General features: G+C 37.4%; 3 protein-coding genes across 3 annotated transcripts; 2 read left to right on the top strand and 1 right to left on the bottom strand.

Annotated features, from left to right (window-relative positions):
- The first annotated feature begins 183 nt into the window (after positions 1-183).
- On the top strand, positions 184-6,238 carry LOC113302027 (ataxin-10-like). Its single transcript, XM_026550863.1, has 3 exons — positions 184-236; positions 4,280-4,939; positions 5,068-6,238. The coding sequence occupies exons 2-3, from the start codon at positions 4,518-4,520 to the stop codon at positions 5,162-5,164; spliced, it is 519 nt and encodes a 172-aa protein (XP_026406648.1). The 5' UTR covers positions 184-236; positions 4,280-4,517; the 3' UTR covers positions 5,165-6,238.
- On the top strand, positions 5,269-5,930 carry LOC113305027 (ataxin-10-like). Its single transcript, XM_026554141.1, has 2 exons — positions 5,269-5,287; positions 5,386-5,930. The coding sequence occupies exons 1-2, from the start codon at positions 5,269-5,271 to the stop codon at positions 5,928-5,930; spliced, it is 564 nt and encodes a 187-aa protein (XP_026409926.1).
- A 244-nt stretch (positions 6,239-6,482) lies between the features above and the next one.
- Positions 6,483-8,974, bottom strand: LOC113301861. Its single transcript, XM_026550703.1, has 4 exons — positions 8,653-8,974; positions 8,309-8,556; positions 7,052-7,268; positions 6,483-6,925 (listed from the first exon to the last, which is right to left on the bottom strand). Exons 1-4 carry the CDS (start codon positions 8,971-8,973, stop codon positions 6,803-6,805), a joined length of 909 nt encoding a protein of 302 aa, XP_026406488.1. The 5' UTR covers position 8,974; the 3' UTR covers positions 6,483-6,802.
- Between the last annotated feature and the right edge of the window lie 14,393 nt (positions 8,975-23,367).

The raw sequence follows: 23,367 nt of genomic DNA, 5'->3' as shown, positions 1-23,367 counted from the left end.
TTCTTTTTTTTTTCATCGTGAAAATTTAGTCGTCGATTCGTGAAAATTTAGTCGACGATTAAACTCATCTATATAATGGGTCTTCGTAAATCAGCATCTCGTTCAAATCGATTGACTCAATAACCCATTGAAGAAGAAGAAGATTTAGAGAGTGAAGAACAAACTCAAAATCAACCACAAAATCAACCAGAAGAAGAGATTGAAGAAGAACCAACTCCGGAAATAAGAATAAGAAGGTTAGTTCTACAAACCCATCTCGTATTTGATGTTTTAGATTGATTTTGTTTTGCGCCGAACCATACCCTGTAACCGCCGCTGAACATTTAGAGATGGGTTTGTAGAACTAACCATCTTATTCTCATTTCCGGAGTTGGTTCTTCTTCAATCTTTTCTTCCGGTTGATTTTGTGGTTGATTTTGAGTTTGTTCTTCACTCTTTAAATCTTCTTTTTCTTTAATGGGTTGTTGAGTCGATCAACTTGAACGAGATACTGACTTACGACGACCCATTATATAGATGAGTTTAATCGTCGACTAAATTTTCACGAATCGACGATTAAATTTCCGCAATGAAAAAAAAAAGAGAGGGAAGGGTGAATGAGTTCGGCTGTGGAGAGGAAGAAGAAAAAGGTGAATGAAATTGATTTTAGGTGTAGTTGATTATAGGTTTTGTATTAGGATCAGGGATAGATTAGTAGTAATTTAAAGGATTCAAGGGCATATAAGTAATTGAACCACCCCATAGGGTACCCCTTATAAGGTCACCCAAGTTAGGACTAGTGCTTTGTATGCCTAAGAAGAAGAAGGTGAATGAAATTGATTTTAGGTGTAGTTTGATTATAGGTTTTGTATTAGGATTAAGGATAGATTAGTAGTAATTAAAGGATTCAAGGGCATATAGGTAATTGAACCACCCCATAGGGTACCCCTTATAAGGTCATCCAAGTTAGGACTAGTGCTTTGTATGCCTAAGAAGATTTTGGTATGCCCAAAATCAGGGTTCTTTTCCTTGGCCATCATTCTATTGATGGATATCTTGTACGTTTGTATGAGGGTTTATATTGGGTTGCTGGTTGCTTATCATGTACGAGGGTTGTATGAGGGTTTATGTGTGAGTTGCTTATCATGTACGAAGGGTTGCGGACAATCAATTTTGTACATAACATGTCTTTAATATAAATTTATCTTTACCGATCCAAAAAAAAAAGACTGCAATCTCAGCACATATTGATATATCAGCCTTTGTGATAACAACTGCTTTTTTCCAAAGAAACCGCATACTGAATTTTTTTGAGGCATACTTATTTCTTATCCCATCTAGGGTAATTTTATAAGGGATGTCTAAAGATAGTGCAATTACTTATATATTCTTAAACAATCTAGTAAATTCCATCTAGGTAAGGGGTGTCTAAAGATAGTGCAATTACTTATATATTCTTAAACAATCTAATTACTAGAGTTTCCTTATCTCAAAAACCTAAAATCAAAAATCAAAATAACCTTTAAATTTAAACATCTTTGACTCCAATTCAATCAAGCAATCAACCAATCAAAAGAAAAACAAATTAAGTGAGCGATGTTGGAGTGCGAAATCCAAATCTCAATTGCTCCTAGATGTATTTTAGAATGCATTTGTAACAAATCCATCTTGTTTTTGGTTGATTTTATTTTGTTCTATCGATAAAATATGATTTCAAAGATTAAATTAGGGTTTTCGATAAAATATCAATTTTGAGCCGAACCTAGTATATGATTTAGAGAAACACTATGTTCGGCTAATACAATTTTTCTAGATTTTGTTCGAATCAGCCGAACCTAAATTCGTCAGTTACGAAGTGAAGTTCGGCTGATAACTTGTGAGTTGAACCTCAGTTTTTTGAAAATACACCTAGGTTCGGCTAAGAACGATTTTGTTCGAATCAGCCGAACCTAAATTCGTGAATTACAGTGTAAAGTTCGGTTGATAACTTGACATCCGAACCTCTGTGTTTCGAAAATACATTCCTAGGTTCGACTGACAAGTTGTTAGCCGAACTTAGATATATTTTCGAAACATATAGGTTCGGCTGACAAGTTATCAGCCGAACTGTTCATTTGGTCAGTAGATTTGGGTTTTAAAGATTCAATTTTTTGATAAATTCAACTTATAAAAAGGACATTAAACCTCGTATAGAAGTCTACCCCTGATTTGAATCACACATTTTGGTCATTTCTAATCACTAAAATCTCAAAACCCAAGTTTTTTTCACTTCTTCTTCTTCCTCTCAAAAATTCCAACTCTCTCACATAAATTTGATTTCTTTACTAATTTAACACTAATAATTTAATTTTTAATCGATCCTTAAAATTCCTAATTAATCAAATCTAATCATAATCATTAACACTAATTATGTAAGGGTAGTTATGTCATTATCAAAAAGGATGGATGAAAGATGATATTGTTTTTTATTTAGTGACCCTATTTTGGTATTATTTAGTATGCCTCGAAACAGGATGATTTCCAAATACGCTTGAAGCCAGCAGTAGGCCCAGTACAGAAGTCGGGTAACAAACGTGGTGCTAATCTCAGGGGAGGGTGCCTTAATCAAACTTCCTATTGGAACATCAAGGGACAGTGTTCAGTATTTATTCACACACTCTCTCTGAAAATCTTAAAAGAATCTCAAAAACCCTTACACCCATCCATCATTAAACAGGAAATCCCTGCCAGCAACGATCTCTGCACAAAGGTATGTTCTCTCCCAACCTCCTCCTCCTCCCTGTGTCAATTTCTTGTTCACCTTTGCAATTTCATTTCCCTGATTAAGGGTTTTTGGTTGGTATAGGGTTTGCTAATTTCTAATAAGATTAGAGAGGATTTAGGGTTTTGTATAACATTGTTATGGTAATTCCTTGGATAACATGTTTTCCCGACTCTTTTTCCATGTCCTTGATCTTTAGAGGTGAATGTGTGTTTCTGATTCTTATTTTTATGAAATATTTAAAATGAAATCATGTCTTAGCCTCAGAAAAGTTAACATGTATGGGCTTCATATGTTGATCCCATATAGTAGGGGATTATACCCGAAGGTCCCGATAGGTTCAATGAAAATCACTGACATTCTGCAAAATTTACTCCACCGGAGAGATTTTACAATTCAAAACCATAAATTTTCTTTCTCTAGAATGGAAATTGCTTTTGCTATTTCTTCCCCAACTCCTGTACTCAAATCGTCTCTAGATAACTACTCAAAATTTCAGCTCAAAGGACGAGATTAGATCAAAGGAAATCATTCCAGTTCTCAGAAAAGATCAATTTCTTTCTCTACTACGAATTTGGTCACTGTTTATTCTTAGGTGTAAGATTTTATGTATATTTTGGACAGCTTAGGGTTTATTTTGTTTAGTCTACACATTGAATTTGTTAACACAAGGCATTTGGTTTTGATTGTTTGCCAGTTTTATTTACCTTTCTTTTGCTCAACATCAATTGAGCAAAAAACATGGAACCTATGAATTCTTTTGTTAGGGTTTTAGGTACATAATTGGGTGTTTTTTGTGTAATGTTTTTGTTGTGGTACAGATTATCTGGATTAGAGACTTGTTTTGTTTAGAAAGAGGTTACAAACCACTACATTGGAATAAGAAAACATGCTGCATCAGGAGAGGTCAGGTGATGATCCTCTTTTAGGCCCATTTGAACACTCTATACCTAGGTCCAAGTAATTTTAAAAGTAGACTTTTACGCCTAGAAGGAATAGTAGGAGTCCTATTCCTAGAAGGTTACAAAAATAGGGGGTTCCTGTAGAGGGACACATCCAGAAGACTAGAGGAATACTAGAGGAAAAACAAACCAAGAGGAAGAAACAACACCTAGGTCAGAAATAAACCTAAAAGGTAAACGTTGTAAGTTCTTACTCTATAGCAATAAAATCAAAGTTTTCTGTTTGCAAATTACTTGTGCTTGTATTCTACTTGTGTGGCTATTTTCTATCTATCGTATTTGGGCTCCAATTTGATCAAGGGGAAAGCATCATTAACTACCCTAGATTTGTCATTCAACCCACTGAGTCTAAACGTTTGAGTAAATTGTCTTCACTTTGCTAGTTTAGGCTTTGTGTTTAGTTAGATTTCTACATGTTCATTGTAAGAGACATCTTATGATGAAGTTTTGTTGTGATTGAATTCATTGTCTTAAGGTAGATTTTTTTTTTGTGTGTGTCTCAGTTTTTTTATTGTGTTTGTTGATATTCTTTACTGTATTTTTCATGGAAGCTGATGTTTAGCACTCGTTTCCACAGGTTAGTAGCTTTCAGGTTGTTTGCAACTCTTGTGTTAAATAAAAAGGTGGAGAACACGTCGCCGCTGACATTGGTTGTGCCTGAGCATATTCTTGACCCGTTGCTTGCTAGTGCTAATTGTGCCAAATTAGACCAAGCCCTTGAAAATCTTATTGAAACTGCTAAAACTCCTGATGGTCGTTTGAATCTTGCTTCAGTCAAGATCCTACCTATAATTCTTGACCTCATCAAATGTCAAATGTCCTCTTCAAATCATGTTCTTGTTACGTTGTCGTTAAAACTTCTTAGAAACCTTTGTGCGGGAGAAATATTGAATCAGAATTGCTTCATAGAGGAAGATGGAGTCGATGTCGTCGCTAGGGCATTTGATTCAATTAGTTTTGATACAAACTTCGGTGATGAGATTATCGAGATTATCCGATTTGGTTTGGAGCTTCTAGGCAATGTATGTGGAGCTGGGGAGGAACATCAGGCTGCTGTTTGGTTTCGACTCTTTCCTGTTGTATTTAAAGATATTGCTAGAGTTCGAGTGAAGAAAATTTCTGATGTCTTAAGTATGGTTTTATACTCTTGCTGCAACGGAAGTAATGAAATAATGAGGCAGCTTTGTGAGGTTCAAGGGTTACAGATCGTAGCGGAAATTTACAACTGCTTCAAGAGGTAACTTTTTGTGTCTTCTTATGCATAAGTGTTTTGATCTCTTTATGATATGGATCACGGTTGCTGTGTTTTTATGCAGAACATATTTTTGTATTTTTTATATTTATAGTCTTTTGTTATTTTATTAGATGGTCTCGGGGAAGATTGGTTGTTGGGGCTTCTTGCAAAAATATGCCTCGAGGAATCCTATTTTTCACCGTTATTTTTTATGTTGAGCACAGCTAGTGTTGTCGAGAAGAACAACAATTTGAAGGACACTGATGATATTTTTACACTGGAGAATGAATTTCTATTGAGTGTCCTCTATGAGACCTTGAACAAGAAACGTAATGAACTCGTACCCAAGAAGTTTGCCCTCTCTGTTCTCGGAATACTTAAGAGAGTTGTTACAGTAGTTGATTTTTTCTCGAGAGGGCAATCCAAGCTTCCAACTGGTACTCCTGCAGTTGATGTTCTTGGGTATTCAATTAACATTTTGAGGGATATTTGTGCACAGGATAGAGTTAAATTAAGAAGTGAAGAATCAGTTACCATAGTTGATTTATTACTGTCATCAGGACTTCTTGATCTTCTTATAGATTTTCTTCGTGAGCTGGAGCCTCCTTCGACAATCAAGAAATCTTTTCCACAAGAGAGCGCTTCTGTACAATTGAAGGTTTGCCCTTATAAAGGGTTTAGGAGGGATATAGTTGCTGTTATAGCCAATTGTTTGTATGGAATGAAGCATGTGCAGGATGCTATTAGGCAGAAAGATGCTATCCTTTTGCTGTTACAACAATGTGTTACTGATGACGACAATGAGTTTTTGAGGGAATGTGGAATCTGGGCAGTGAGGAATTTGCTCGAGGGAAACGAAGAGAACCAGAAAATAGTTGCAGAATTGGAGATTCAAGGGTCTGCAGATGTGCCTGCACTTACTGAGCTTGGGTTTCGAATGGAATTGGACCCCCATACTCGGCGTGCTAAGCTTGTCAACATCTCACCATGTTAGATGCTTTGCCTTCGTGAACTGGTAAAGCTGCATTCTTCTTTCTTAATAGCTCTACTCTCAGATATAGTTGCACATCACTAATTTCTCCTTGGATTGGGTATTTTCTGGAGCCTTTAAACAAAAGTCTTGTGGTGAACTTTTTTTATGGGCCAAGGGTGCGGTTTCTGTTGAGCCATGATTACAATCCAAAGGCTCGATTCGAGTAAATACGTAGACGTAGTTCTAGAATTTTGTAGAAGTGAACCTTACATATGAATTCTGTACAGCTTGAAGTAGAATTTTCAGTTTTCCGTCTTTCTTTAATTCTGCTTCTCCGTTTTGTTCATCTTTGTGATCATAGTTTTAAATTTTCATCTTTTCATCTTTGTAATCATAGTTCAGATTTTAAATGTAGTAGGGTTAGACAAGTTGTGCTAGGCATTGGGGCCTCGCTTTGGCCTGATCAGAAAAAAATAAAAATGATAAAATGAAAAGAGACACGAGATTAAAGAAAAACCAACTGTAAATATCAAGCGAAAAACTAACTGTAAATATCAAGCTCAGAAGCACAGATGGAAGGCAGAAATAAGTAAGAAATCAGTAGGATATCCTTTCAGATCAATTCAGATTTCAGATTTACTACAGGATCAGAAACAGAAAATACTGTTCTCCTGTTCTAAATAATTGTGTGCCTAGTTCAGTAATTGCTTAGGAAATAACTGTAATACAGAGAGGATGATTATACACAGACTGATACAGCTGATTGTTGCAAGTTTGGGGTCTCAATTTGAACCCAACTTATGCCACATCGAAATGCAGAAACTATAAAAACAAAAACTCTTTCAAGAGAAAGAACTTCGAACTTTGATTGAAGGAGAGACGACAGATGACCATCAAGCAAAGATTACATCTGAGCGGAAAACATACTTAACACCCTTCGCTACATTACGGGCCTCATGTAACATGCAATTATCTCCATGGAGGTGAAGCAGAGCCATCCCTTCAGCGGGGGCAACCTATTAGAATAATTTATGTTAGAAACAAAATGATCAATACAAGATGTAGCTCAGACACTAATAATAGCGATGGTGATTTCAACGGTTCTAATAAGTAAACTGCAGCAAGTAAAATAAACAAAATACCTCCGCAACAACACCTCTTCGAGGACCGTAAAAGACAGTTTCTCCTCCAACTAAAGGCTCCACAGAAGCATCTTTTTGGCTGCTCATCTCTGTCTTTGTTTTCTGACCCGACCCACCACCACTAAGATATATTAGCAATGTATAATACGTTCTCCGTCCATCACCTAGTTCAACACTTTCATCAATGTGACGTCCAAATCGCTGCCCAGTCTTGTATCTAAAAAATCAACACGCCAACAACATTTAAGAGAAAAATAAATAAATGAAGACTCTTAATTCATTCTGGCAAAAATATCTAACAAGAAACCATAACAAAGTGAACCATTATAATGCCATACAATCAATCATCTGTTATGTACCCCCTGCCATCCTACATTAGCCAACTAAGAGACTGGTGATCAATATCACTAGTGCGGATGAACGCTTCCAAATTACATGCAATCCCTGTAAGTGTTGTGCAATTTGAATGAATGCATTGGTTGTGATCTCGGTTCTGAACAACATTCAAGAGAGAAAAAAATAGAGACTCCTCATTCGTTCTAGCAAAAACAATTAACAGGAAACCATGTCATCCAATCAATCATCTATTATGTAACCCGTGCCATCCTACATTAGCAAACTATGACACTGGTGATGAATCTAGAAGCTCTTGCACACTCATCCTTCAAAATTGGTTGAGAACCAAATACTACGTCATTGGAGCGCAACCTATAGGCTATAAGATGCATCGGGATTACATACGACTAGTGTGTACAAATGCAATCCCCATAAATGTTTTGCCATATGTACTGAATTCATCAAAACTCGTGCTGTTTGTGTCAATTTGGAACACGCAATTCATTTTAGTCAATTCAGCTCATACTAGTCTAAAAATTAGACTCCTAATTCATTCTAGCGTAAGTAACTAACAGGAAACCATAACATCATCTGTTATGTACCCCATGCCATCCTACATTAGGCAACTATGAGACAGGTGACGGGTCTAGAAGCTCTTTGACACTGAAAATAACCAAGAACATTACAGCATGGGAGGGCAACCTATAGGCTATAAGAAGCCTCAAGTTTACACACCACTAATGTTAACGAATGCAGTCCAAACTACATGCAATTCCCATAAATGTTGTGCAACTTTAAACTGAATTCCTCAACGCTAATGCTGTTTGTATCAATTCGAAACACGGAAACTACATAATGCAATTCACTACAGCCAATTCAGCTCATACTAATCAAAAAAATTCCAGAGAGTAGTGTATTTACCTGTAGAATCTAATATTAGGATTCAACCCAACAGCAACTTTTCCCCGGATTTTAATATCAGTGAAAAACTTGTTCAACCCAGATTCCCAAATAGTTTGTGCTAAAACAGGATCATCCACAGAAATCCGATCATTATCTCTGAAAGCTTCTCCTCTAGTAGGTCCAAGACTTCCTTGATGAGCGAAACCCATCAACTCTGCAGCTTGTACAAACCCTTTTGATTCCGCAGATGTAAAGAAATTCGGCACCTAAAAAAAGTCAAAAAATAAAAATAAATTAAAACCCTAAAAATTGTAAATAAAGTAAAATTTCCCAAATTCAGCTTGAAATTCAATTCATCATACCGTAAAGAGATGAGTTTCTTTGAGAACATTGATTTGAAGATCCTTTTTAGGATTAATTTTCGGCCATTTTGATTTCTTCTTGGAGTCTTCTTTTTTTCTTTCCGCCATTGTTGTTGTTTCCGCGACCTTTACTGGGATGCTTTTTCTTTTTCTGGTTTGGTCAGTTTGTAGGTTTAGACTGGGGAGCCGTGGAACCATGGCTCTATAGAAAGAAGAGCTTACAAGGTCTAGGGATGATGCCATGTTCCTCGTGTATTTAAGGTGTCCCGGACTGATTCCAGTGGGATTTGGGCCATATGGTAGCCACGATTGTGTAGACATTTTTGGGGGATTCGTTATTGATTTTCTTATCTTAGCCTGTTTGGTAATATAGTCCAATACCACACTGGCTTGGTTAAGGGCAATTCCTATGACAATGGCCAAATAAATTTTTTTGTTCAGTCACGTGATGGTCAAATTCGATTTTCCACTATGGTAAAGTAGTGGGCGTTGGATAATCAGGCGCATGTTCGTGGCCCAAACGTTGGCGTGGGAGACAGAGATGCAGGCGTGGTCGACAAAAACTTTGGCGTGTGAGGCAAAAATGCTGGCGTGTTTGACACCTGCGCGGGCTTGTGACCCAAAAACTCCAATGTTCGAATCTCCAACGCCTATATCTGCAGCGACTCTATTTGAACAATATAAATTCATTCCACTTATTTCATTTTCAGCCACAATTTTCCTTCTTCTAAAACTCTTCTAAATCAAAATTTTCTAACACAATATGAACAACATAGAGTGGCAAAGAGTATAAAGAAGAAAAGAGATCGAAAAAATGAATCGGCACCGCTGCCTAACACAGGTGTAGATTATTCTCAAGATCGAGAAGCAGAGTTTTCTTCGCCAAATATCGTTGTTGCTCCATCATTAGTCCAAGATCATGTGTCGGGACATCAAGATCGTTCTGAGGTTTATTATAACATGGTAGGTGGATTTTATGAAATAAATGGAGTTTATAAATGTCTACCCCTTACAGTCCGAGAAAGGGTTGACAGATATCCTTGGCGTGCGTTTTATGTAATGCAGCCTAGAAAACATAACAACAAAATTCTGAAAACAGTGGTATAAATGTGGTGGTCAACGACGCACACATTCCATTTTACGGATTTCGAAATTGGTAAGTTTTCTTAACTTAACTTAAATTAATTTTTGTAATAATTATTATATAATCAGAAGAATTAATTATAGTTGATATTATAATAGGAATTACGCCCCTTGATTTGTATTTCACTGTTGGGATCCCAAGTGGAATGTGAGATCCGCCACCATTCAACCAAGACGAATGGCTATCAAATATTAAATGGGAGATGCTTTGTCCCTCGTTTGTGGAATCATAAATATGTCAAGATTATAAAGGTTTGAAAGGAGGTGGGATTAGATGTGCATCGTTGAAGTCTTTCCTAACCAAACCCAGAAACCAACTACATGTAGACGACTATCTTGAACTCGAAAGGTTGTTTATCTTATGGGTACTGGGTCAGACATTCTTTCCAAACTCAACCACTGTTGATCATGTTGGTTGGTTTGAAGCATTAGCAGATCTCGACAAAGCACCAGATTATGACTGGGGATCTGCAATTTTAGCAGAATTGTATTTTGGGCTTGATCTTGCGTCAATGGGCAAAGATAACTACACTGGTTTCTGGGCATCATAGAGGTAAATATTAAAATTCTTATTTTTAAATCTATTATTATTACTGAATTTAAATAATTTTTACGAACAAATGTAGATTATTTAGTAAAAATACTAAAATTATGGAGTAATTTGCAGTATTGGTGGTATACCTATTTCCGTGTTGGTAAACCAATCCTAAAAGACGGGACATTTAGATTTCCAATGTTGGACATGTATATGAAGCACAACATAGATAAGAACACTGACAGCGACGTCTTTAGTTCCAGCTTTGTTCAGAGGTTACATCAGATGATTCGGAGCCACAAAAAAATAATTCTTCACCCTTATGTTGATTTACCTCAGTATGGTGATGATGTTGGAGAACGTATTCTTGATTATTCTATGCGTAGAGGTGTTTTTTACAGTCCTGAATCACAAAGAGGGGTTTGGTATATGGGAGAAAGAGTGCAGTACCAAATACAAGGTATATTTACAATTGCAATTAACTCGCTACCACATATGCAAACCTCTGCATCAGATTTTGATCGGTTGAGAAGAACCGGTTGGGAGAGGTATGAACTAAATACAAAGACAATGAAGAGCAGTACGTCAACTGGTACAAGTCAATTACGAAGCATGTAATTGGGACACATAACATGCTGATGCGTGTCGTAGGTGTAACAAATTAGTGATCTTAATTTCACTCAATTAACAAGTAATATAATGAAAGTCAAGGTCGTTCCCACAAAGAGCAGGGAGATTTAGTTGTCAAAAAGTGTCACAATGGGGGGTTTGTTTTAGATTTTAGAACAAAGTAAATAACAAAGCAATTAAAAGTAATTAAGATTGAAAGAAATATGGAGAGAGATGATCGAGGAGTCCTTCTTCGTTACTAAACCGTCAATGAGTTAATGTATTCATCAATTCATCATTAATCATAGATTATTATCAACTGTGGAATAACAACTAGCGCAATGCTATCCCCTAAAGTCCTTTGGTCACTGAATACCGAAGCGCTCGAATATCAGATTCTATTCGTCGAAGCCACCAAGTAGTAGCGTACGCAAGGTGTAACTTGGTCGAATGGTTTATATTTTACGACTTCGGTTAATCTTAGTAGTTAAACTCTTAGCGCAAGGTCCACTTTCTAATGTTGTTCTACACGCGATTGCTCCACAGAATCCCTCTGCAAGGTTTCACGTTTTCTACTTGCGTATGGGTTATTCAACAATGACACGGATATCCTAACCCTTTACTAGCAATAAATCAATCAATGAACTACTATAGTTGGCCATCTAGAGAAATCAATTAATCAATCATAGACATTCATTAAAGTAGAAGCAAACAATAATCATATGAAGAACTCAAAATAGATGCATATATTAATCCAAATCAATTCTAGAACTTAGAATTCATACTCAATCAATGGTGGGTTTAGCTACTCATGGATGTAGAAACACCCATGTTAAACATATAAGAAAATGAAAGAGAAATCGTTACGATAATGAAATCGCTCTAAAATCCTAGCTTTTCTTCCTTGTATTCTTCTCTCCAAAGGCGTGTGATTCAAAGATTAAAAGATAGAAATTCTCTTATTATAGATATATCCAAATTGTAGTTGCACCCGTGCACCAAATCCTGGTCGAATGGTCTCCAATCTTGCCAAAATCGCACCAAGAAACACCACTTCCAAAGTATGGCCGTACCCAAGTCTCTTGAGAATATCCAAATGGGCACATACAAATGATGAAGGTCCGTCCTATTAAGTCTTAAGCATGCATTGTATCACTGTCGGATCCAGGTAACCAACAGCATAACCTAGTCTTCACCTTAGTTCCCGCAGACAGACTACTCTCCGTGAAATATTTTTTTCCCTGAGTTTCAGTTTTCTCCCGTCAGAATCACGGATACTCATGCCTCCGTGAGTTTTAAAAGTTACGGGATTTTTAGTTTCTCGACCGGAACTGATCGTGTAGTGAAGGAGATGATGGAGGCAGCCCCAAGTAAACTTGTTGTCTGCCTTTAACGATTTCCTTTCAACTGTCAGTCTTGCAAGACCGAAAGTTCAGTTTTCTGCATCATTCTTCTTGAACTGTCAGTTCCGGGGAACCAACAAGCTTAATGATAGACACATTTTTGTGTCCGATTTGTCTCGATTCTATATATTGTTAGGGCTCATTTTTGTACTTATTATGGTGTTTTATTTATTTGTAGGTATTTTTGGCCAATAAACATTTTTGGAAAAAATTGGCTCGAAAAGTTGTCGGAAAGTACTCGGAGGACATTTGCTATTCGGAATCTCACTTTGGATAAGGGGTAACCTAATTACTAAGGGGCATCCCATTTCCAGGCAGTTGCTAATCACATCCCTACTATGGATAAGGGGCAACCATCTTCAACATTTCAAAAACCAGGTTTTGGCGGGAAAATAGTGCAGTGAAGAACAGTTTTGACAATCGTGATTTGGAGGAGTTTGAGGTCGATTAAACCTCTGATTTTCATAGGATAGACTCCTTATGGGTCTAGGAATCTGATATGGGTGTTTAAATCGATTAGACTGGGCTCAATCGACGGGTTTTTCTCACAACAGAAAATATGGAAAGTCACGTGTGTGACCTGTTTTAGGAAATTTTAGAGAGATTAAAGCGCTGCAAACCTTCCCAAAGATTTGTATCTATCTATCTAAGGAAGAGTTTAGAATAAAAAAGAAAGCTCAGAAACGCGTAGAAATTCTAAAACAAGAAATTGCCGCAACTTGGCCGTGAAGAGAAGGAAAGAGATTTTGGAAGATTTGGTAGAGATTTAATCGGTATTTTTGATATAAATAGATGTCTTGGGTCATATAGAAGAGGTGTCGAGAGTTTGAGAACCTAAGGAGAGCCAGAGAGGAAGAAATCAGAGCTTTACCAAACTCTGTTTCTGCTGCTGCTGCTGCTGAAGAGGAAGAACGCGAAGAACATTGACGCACCGGAAACAGTCACAGAACAGTGTCGTTGTTTAACAGTTGAAGAACATTAAGCTGTGCAGGGCAGTCGTATTATAGGGTCTTAAAATCAGCGACAAAGCAACAGTTTTTCTGTAACAGTTCCATTGTAACAGCTGTTTTGCAACACCAATACACTGTTGCAAACAGTCTGTGTTATTACTTTTCACTTTTTTAATCATCTTTTGAGCAACAAACACATATTTTGAGATCATGATTAATATGAGGAGCTAAACCCCATTGCTGAGGCGATAGAGGAAGCTATTTTTCCAACAAAAAGTGGTATATTCTATTTTATCTTTTTATTTGCAATAATTATATGATTATTTTCCTTGAACTATTATTGAATATGATTTTTATTTGATTGATTGTGATTTATTTTGATGGAGTATGCTTAGTTTTAAGACTTTTGATGCTTCATACTTGGTATTTACAATTATTACTTTTGAAAATCTACTTGTTGCAATATTTTAGAATCAAATTAAACAAGAAAATTGCATAAATATAATTATTGGTTTAATCACTTTGAACTTGGAAAATAGTGAAATCTTAGCCTCAGTGTTTCTTTTAGTATTGATATCATCTTTGATTGAGTTTGCTATAATTTTTAGTGAGTTTTCTATTTTAATATTAGAATTTAAGTCTAATTAATATCATTCACAAGTCTGAGAATCGAACCACTTTTACCACTATCTACAAATCACATCAATTTTTGGCGGCGCCGACGCGGACTTGTTTTTAGGGTTTTAGATTTATTTATTTATTTTTATTATTATTTTTGTCCTTTTTTATGTTTTTGTGTATTTATCTTGTGTCTACAGGTTCTGGATCATAAAGAAAATTGAGCCAAGGAGTTTGGTGATTTCATAAAGACTTGGAGCTAAATGTTAAAGCAAAAAGAACAGAAAAGAAGACAATTTTAGTTTAGGGTTTGTTTATTTTATTTAAAAAAAAAAACTGTATTAGGGTTTATTATTTTTGTAATTTTTCTTTATTTTTTTTTGACTTTTGGACTTTGGGACATTATTTTTTTTTATTACCCTACGGAAGGATACTTTAAATATAAACTGTTTGCAGAGAAGGAGGACAATTACGATATTGTCTCTGCACCTTGGGTTCGTACACTAGACATCGGAGTCAGTGGCCCGAGTCGACTGCAACCGATTCATCCCCCGTCTGGAACGGGAGGTAAGATTCTAAACACTCGCGAACCCCCTGCCAGCGAGTTGCTGGACTCCTTCGTATGTATATATGTTGAGGACTGAATACAGACATTTATTTTTCTAGTAAAGGGCAAGGCCTGGACATACAAGATAAGCATTCAGATTTCATCACCGTTCTCTTCTTGCCCACTTTAGGAACACGTAACCTATGCGAACCTAAGCCTAAAATTTTGATTAGAACGAGACCGATAGGGTAACGAGCTTAACAGGAAAGTCATTCGAAAAATATTGGTTACTCTTTTAAGCATACTTCGAAGTTCTTGACGGTTTCTGTAAGTTGAATGCGTGACTGCGCCGCCTTGTAATACCGGTGAGGCCTTGGGTATCAAAGCTCCACCGAGCTTCCCTCGCCTCTATTCAACTTACGTTAACTCGGATTGATTCCAGAGGGGTTTGCTTAAATTGTAACGAATTCCCGTTCGAAGGATTAGAAGCTGGTCTAGAAACAATCTAAGTGGAGCCATCATGCTTTTTGTTTGCTAGAAATCAATAGGTTTGATTTGGTTGAGTCGGCCTTGATCTGTGTTTGCTTACCCTTCCAATTTAGAAAATTCTATTGTATGCCTGAACGTAAAAGAGACGCACTAGGTAGATTTGTTAAAGAGAAACCTAGTAGTTCGAAGCGTCTCGATTACCTTAATCTAGAAAGTCCGATTTTGAAGAGTCTGTTTTTGAACGTTCTTTGACTGAGGAGAGAATCCTGTTGCTCCGATAGCGCCAGAAATGGCAACTTTGAAAGCTTTGTTGAATCCAACTAGGACTACCCGTCCTTCGTGTATTAAGTTAGCTGAAACGGAGGCACCCTATGAACTGAAACCTGGGACCTTACAGATGCTCCCAATCTTTTTAGGGAAAGAAAATGAAAACCCTTATTACCATGTTAGGGATTTTGAGGAAATTTGTAGTACTCTAAGAATTAGAGGCTTAGATGATGATGCTTTGAAACTTAGGTTATTCCCATTTTCCCTGAAAGATAAGGCCAAGTCGTGGCTGTATAGTTTGGACTCCGAGTCAATTGAGACATATGAACAACTTACATCTGCCTTTTTCAATAAGTTTTTCCCTAGGCACAAAACATCGTCTATTAGGACGCAAATATGCACATTTTCACAACAAGAGGGAGAATCTTATATAGGTATTTGGAAAGGTTCAATGATTTATTATCCAGTGTCCTCATCATGGTTTAGAAAAGGTTAGGCTAGTTCAGATCCTTTATGAGGGTTTAGATTATTCCACAACGACCATGGTTGAGTCTCTATGCACTGGTGGATTTGAAAACCAAAATTTTGATGCGGCGATGAAATTTTTTTAATGAAATCGCCGAAAAAACCCAGCAATGGGAAAATAGTAAGGCACCTCAGAAAACAATTCTTTTAAGTAGAGGAAAAGTTAATAAGGTAGAAGGAGGCTATGAATCAGATGCCAAAATTGTTGCTATAGCAAAAAGGTTAGAAGTCTTAGAAGTGGGCCATACTAGTGGTAGAGTGGAGCCTTTTTGGGAAGGCCAGAATATTGAAGAGAAGGCCAATGCTCTTTATAATAACACTAGATTTGATAGCCGTCAAAAGATTGACCCATATTCAGAAACCTATAATCCTGGTTGGAGGAACCATCCGAACCTTTCGTGGTCTAAGGGCCAAAGTCAAGGTCAGTTTAGTAATTCTAATGCGCCCCCAGGTTTTGGCTATACTAAGAATCCTTCAGGACTAGCTCAGTTTCAGAATCATTCAGATAAGAAAATCCTAAGTTTAGAGGAATCTCTCGCCTTGTTAACTCAGCAAACTGCAAAATTCCAGTTATCCGTAGAACAGAGTCTACAAGCTAGTAAAAGGATATGACAAGAAAATAGTTAGGATATTTCCGAGTTAAAAACCCAGGTTGGTCTGATAAGTGATTCTTTGAGAGAAAAAGGTAAGTTTCCTAGTCAAACACAACCCAACCCTAGAGGAGTTCATGAATTAGGTGCAAAACCATCGAATCAATTGAATACTGTTAGAACCCTTAGAAGTGGTAGAGTTGTAGACAATAAGGTAACCATGCCCGATAGTGAACATACTGTAGTTCACCCCTCAGGATCTCACCTCTCAGAACCAGTAGCTGAAGAGACTGATAAAGTTTTGATGATGTGAATTCGGTTCCTGAAAGGTCTGATTTTAGGCCTAGAGCCCCATTTCCTCAACTATTAGTACCAACAAAGAAGGAATCAAACTTTAATGACATAGTGGAGGTTTTTAAGCAAGTTACCATAAACCTTCCCTTATTAGATGCAATTAGGAAAATTCCTGCTTATGCCAAGTTCCTTAAGGATATGTGTACGCGAAAGCGAAAACTTAGCATCCATAAGAAAGTCTTTTTAGCTAGTCACGTAAGTTCAATCATTCAGAACACCACAACTCCAAAGTACAAATACCCAGGTTCTCCTACCATTTCTTGCACAATAGGTAACTTACGGGTAGAAAAAGCTTTACTTGACTTAGGAGCCAGTGTGAACTTACTGCCATTCCATGTATACTTACATCTAGGACTTGGTGAAATGAAACCTACTCAGATGACACTATAGTTAGCTGATAGGTCTGTTTAAATCCCTCGAGGTGTTATCGAGGATGTTCTTATTGAGGTCGACAAGTTTATTTATCCAGTGGATTTCGTGGTCCTAGATACCCAACCTGTCCCTGACCCAGAGAACCAGATACCTGTGATTTTAGGTAGCCCATTTTTAGATACGTCTAATGCGATCATTAACTGTCGAAATGGTGTGATGAGTTTATCTTTTGGTAATATGAATATGGAGATGAACATATTTAATGTCAGTAAGCAACCTCATGAGCTAGATGACACATGTGTTGAGGAGGTGAACATGATATAAGCCTTAGTTCATGAGTCATTACCAAACATCTTGTCTGAAGATCCATTAGAAAGTTGTCTATCCCATTTTTATAACCTATTTCATTATGAATTCAAATTTGTTAACCTATAATTAGTGGATAAACTCTTAACTCAAGATATTTTAAGAAACATTAAATGAAATCATAATACCATTGGTGGTGGCAATGTGAATCTGATGAGAAGTGAGACTTGTTTTTTTTTTCTTTTTCTAAAGCATAAGTAAGATATATATTTATAAAAATATACGTACATAATATTACTTATATGATTAAGTGTTTATTTTTGGATGATTTATATGGCTAATTTTACAGTGTTGTTTGAGGGTGAAAACAGTTTCTGCTGGTTTCAGTAATTTCGTGTGTTGTGGGTGAGAAACGAGTCTAAACCCTAAACAATGTACTGCAAGGGAGTACTTTAGATTCGAGAGATCAATCTTTACAAATACGGCCTAAACCAAGAAATGGCTGTTCCAGACTTGCTTCGGTCACAAAGTGAAGGAGAAGGGTTGGTTTTGAGGAGGGAAGCGAAGAGAGTGTTGAGACCAGAATAATTGATTCTGGAAGAGTAGTTGTTTTGACTTGTATCAGAAAACATAAGCTAACAGATGGGTAAGCTAACAGGTGATTTCTGAGTGTTGTATGCTTCTGACCAAAACTTGTTGTTCGGTGGTAATAGGTAAGACCTATTTATACAAGTCGAAGTGAAACGTACTCTGATCTCGTAAGAAATGGATACGTATGAGTAGGACAAAGGTTTCCACGCATTAGATGGTGACTTTGGACGGCTAAGATCTGCATCTTAAATGGAAGGGTGGCCGTTGATTGTCACAACCCTTCGTTTTGGCAGCCAATGGCATGGAGAAACGCTGGCATGGCTTTGGCACAACGGTGCGGCTGGCATGCCATTGGCACATGTGGAGCGTCGGCATGCAGGATAATAACAAATCGAAACAGAATATCTTCTTTCCATTTCCTTCCATATAACTCCTCTAATCAATGCAGAATATACTCCCACGACAAATCTTCTCCAAATCAGCATGTAATAACACAAACAATATCTTCACCTCTATTTTCTTCAAACCGAGAATATATCCTTCCTTTTACAAATCAAAGGCAATCACCGCTCCTCCCCTTATCCAATCCGGGAGCGCGAATATCAATTAGGATGCCCCTTAGTAATTGGGTACCCCTTATCCAAAACTTAGAGTCCGAATAACATGTGTCCTCCGGGGTACAAAAACCACTTTTCGAGCAACTTTCTCCGTAAGAAATTATTTCATAAAAACACCTACAAACAAGTTTATTAGTGATAAAATGAGTCCCAGCTAATGTATTTATGAGTGAAAATGCTTCGCACTTTCGTGCTCATCAAATTCCCCCACACTTACATTTTGCTAGTCCTCGAGCAAAACAGAAAACTGACCCGCTACACAGCTGGTCATATAATAAGAGAGAAAGAGAGACCCGCTACACAGCTGGTCTTATAATAAGAGAGAAAGAGAGACCCGCTACACAGCTGTTTCTTTTTTTTTTAGACCCGCTAGATAGCTGGTCATATATTTTTTTTATTTTATATATATGTATATATTTTTTTAGACCCGCTACACAGCTGGTCATATAATGCAAGAAAAAAGAAAAGACCCGCTACATAGCTGATCATGATGTGCAAGGAATTTCCTGAAAAAATAAAGTAAAAAGTTAACCTCTCCCCCACACCTAAACATTACATTTTCCTCAATGTAATTGAGTCATCCAACACAAATATTAAGATGGGAAATGCAAAAAGTAAACGAATATAAAAAAAAAATACACCTATTGGAATATACAAAAAGGATCCCCATAAACTAACAACCTGAAAATTTGGGGATCAACTCAAAATACAACATTTACAAATGACAGCTTCACACTTATGTTATCACGATGCGGAGACACTGAAACTATCAAAAAAAGAGACTTACCTCCAAACCAGGTTTTTACAACACAAGGAAGTGTGTAAAGAACATAATATGGGGATATTATTGGGACTGGAAAATTTTCAATTGGCTCATGTAAGATATCAGGAATAGGCAAGTCCTCTGGGTACTTAGATGCAAAGTAATCCAACAACACTTTAGAAGCACACAATTCTAAACCTAAATTAGGCAACTTTTGGAAATCTAGGGGTCTAGAAACAACCTCTAAGTTGGGTGAATTATCTTGTGGGATGGATTCATCTATGGAATTAGGCAAATCATCCACACAATCATCCACAGGGTCATCTATATGTTCTGTTTGTAACAGAGAGTCACTGCAAGATTCATCATCATCAGCATATAATCTTTGATATTCAAGAACTCTCAACATTTGTTCCAAACTAGGCGGTGTGTGTTTGTAATACTTCTCATATATTGTTAAAGGTGATTCTTCACTTACCACATGTGGAGTAGAAACTCCATACTGTTGCCTATGCTTATATTCAGCAAGCGTCATATCAGATGAGGTTTCCTGATAATTTGACTTTCTACGCTTATATTCTACCAGCGTCATCTTAGGTGACGTCTCCTAAGAAGAAGTCATCATCCTCAAAAAGTCCCTAAAAAGAAACGCATAAAAAGGAAAAAAAAAATCTAAAATAAAATGAAAATACTGTACAAAATAAAAATAAACCTAAAAATTAATCTAAAAACAAATCCGCGTCGGCGACGCCAAAATGATAAGATTTTTAATTGTTGTTGTACTAAATAAAAATTCGAACTCTAAGACTTGTGAAGATTTAATTTAAAGATTTAATGAAAATGATAAATAAAAACGAGAGTTACTGGGACTAGGATTTCACCGAATTCATATCATCAAGTTCAATTATTTATTCTTCAACAATTTTAGCTCAATAAATAAAAACATGGACTCTTATTTTTGCCAAGATATATTCTCAAAATATTAGTTGTAAATCCTAAGTATGGGACATCAAAACATCTAAGAAAGCATGACCCATCAAATGAAATGACAACTAATTAGTGCAAAAGTCATATCGAGAATAAAATAATTTTACCCATGTATGAAATTCGGCTTCCTCCGACGTCCCAGTATTGGGGTTTAGCTACTCATGATGTAGACACTCTCAAAATATTTTTTATATATCTCAAATGGTATTTACAATGAAGAAAAGGAGAAAAATAATATAAACCGCTAAACAGGCGTTACAAACTCTCCCAACTCTCGATGCCCATCTATGACTCCAGGAAACTCATTATATAGTCTCAACAACACCCAATATCTCTTGTTCAATGCGCAAATATTTTCTCTTTACTCCATTATTCTCCACGGGAATATTTTCCATTATTATCACGCGATTCTAAGTTGTTTGATTCATCCCAAAACCCCCCATTAGACATCCGCAAATATTAACAGAATATCCTACGTAACTTCCTACTATAACTCAGAGAATCAAATCACTTAAACCCGAAAATATCTTCTTTTTAATTCTCTGCCAAATCATGGAGATTTTATTCTCCTTCCCTTTTCTGTTACGTGTATATGAGCTGTTGAACTATCTTCAGGATAATAACAAATCAAAACAGAATATCTTCTTTCCATTTCCTTCCATATAACTCCTCCAATCAATGCAGAATATACTCCCACAACAAATCTTCTCCAAAGCAGCATGTAATAACACAAACAATATCTTCACCTCTATTTTCTTCAAACCGATAATATATCCTTCCTTTTACAAATCAAAGGCAATCACCGCTCCTCCCCTTATCCAATCCGGGAGTGCGAATAGCAATTAGGATGCCCCTTAGTAATTGGGTACCCCTTATCCAAAATTGAGAGTCCGAATAACATGTGTCCTCCAAGGTACAAAAACCACTTTTCGAGCAACTTTCTCCATAAGAGCTTATTTCAAAAAAGCACCTACAAACAAGTTTATTAGTGATAAAATGAGTCCCAGCTAATGTATTTATGGGTGTAAATGCTTCACATTTTCGTGCTCATCAGCTAGCCAAATGTGTGGAGGAAGCTTTATCTTCGATTGATGATATGCGGAAAGTGACTGGCCACACCGTTTCCGAGGACGTGATCACAAGTTGGCGGTTTCATCGTGATATGTGCGTAGACCATGAGACGCTTTGCTGAGATTGAAAAGTTGAAAGCCATAGCGGTCGAAGGCCTTTCTGCGGATGAAATCACACGACAGGAGGAGGAAATCGAAAGGTTGTCCAGGAAGCTCAGTCTGAAAAGGGCGGCTCTCGAAAGCGCGAAGGAGGCTTTCTCCAAGAAGAGCAAGCCGTTGCTGGATAGTTTTCCTTGAATGCATTCCTGTATTTTGAACTTCTTTATTTAGGGTTTTTTTTTAAAGGCATGAAACGCCTAGTTTATGGTTTGATTTGAACTGATAGATAACTGTTATCTATGAGGATTTTGGATTATTCTTCTTGGAATAAATTATTTTTTTAGAACAATGTTGTCTTGGTTATGATTGCAAGTGACGCAAACATCTCAGAAAACCGTGGAACCGTGAGCGTTGCGTGTCAGTAGAGATCATGGGATGAAACATAACATGGCTATCAGTTTTATTATTCCCGTGAAAAATTGAAGTAGTAAATCTAAGCAAGACTTACTCGGTTTTTCGGATCTCCTGACGAAAAATGAATCTTCCAGGTGTAAGTCCGAGTTTTGTGGGAAGCACCACCGTGATTGTGGAAAGTTCCCAGTCGTCCCTGAGTCGCCTGATAACCAAATCGTCAATCCCTGGTCGGCTCGTTTGCTTCTAACCTCTGGGAAGTCCCCAGTCATCCCTTGTCGTGTCATGACTGGTGATATGGCCGTCCAATAACCGAGTTGTGAATCCATGATCAAATCGCGTGCTTCCGCCTCCTTGAAAGTCCCCAGTCATCCTTTGCCGTGTCATGACTGATAACTAAGCCGTCTGGTAACTGAGTCGTCGATCCCTAAGCGGATCGTTTGCTTCTATCGCCTTGATGCCTGGGTTGAAGTATGAGATCGGGATTATAAATTGATATTGTAACTGAGAGATTAATCTCCCACTATGGTCGTCAATTGTTTGAGGGTAAAAACAGTTTCTGCTGGTTTTGGTAATTTCGTGTGTTGTGGGTGAGAAACGAGTCTAAACCCTAAACAATGTACTGCAAGGGAGTACTTTAGATTCGAGAGATCAATCTGTACAAATCCGGCCTAAACCAAGAAATGGCCGTTTCAGACTTGCTTCGGTCACAAAGTGAAGGAGAAGGGTTCGTTTTGGGGAGGGAAGCGAAGAGAGTGTTGAGACCAGAATAGTTGATTCTGGAAGAGTAGTTGTTTTGAGTTGTATCAGAAAGTGTAAGCTAACAGATGGGAAAGCTAACAGGCGATTTCTGAGTGTTGTATGCTCCTGACCAAAACTTGTTGTTCGGTGGTAATAGGTAAGACCTATTTATACAAGTCGAAGTGAAACGTACTCTGATCTCGTAAGAAATGGAAACGGGTGAGTAAATGAGAGGAGGTGGTAACCGGTAACGCCTGGAATTGATGTTCCATAATGAAGGAAAACGTTTCAGCATTACTCCCGGTATTTACTAACCGCCTTGTTCTTATGACACTGTCTTGTAACGGGCGTAGTGTACGTCGCATGCTGTAAACCGTCAAACCAAAACCCTAATGGGCATCCCCCGGTTTGTGACATGTGTTGATATCTCGAGTGTTTTCGTGGAAAACATGTAGCAGGTTGCTGCTGTTTGGCAAGTTGAGCTTGGTAGACTTGTCGGCTCGGTGGTGACTCTCGATGGTAGAGATTTGCATCTTGAGAGGAAGGGTAGCCGTTGATTATTGAAACCCTTTGTTTGGTAGCCAGCGGCATGAAAGCATGGCCGGCATGGATTTGACATGGTTAGGTGTGTCCAAGCTTGGATTTTGGCATAGTTTAGGCGCGGTCAAGAACTAGGGTTTTGGCATAGTTTGGGCGCGGGCAAAATTAGGGCTTGGCGTTGGGAAAAA

Source organism: Papaver somniferum, chromosome 8 (genome assembly GCF_003573695.1).
Source record: "Papaver somniferum cultivar HN1 chromosome 8, ASM357369v1, whole genome shotgun sequence".
Taxonomy (NCBI): domain Eukaryota; kingdom Viridiplantae; phylum Streptophyta; class Magnoliopsida; order Ranunculales; family Papaveraceae; genus Papaver; species Papaver somniferum.
The sequence above is the reverse complement of the archived record's forward strand: the minus strand, read 5'-3'. Positions and strand labels throughout refer to the sequence as shown.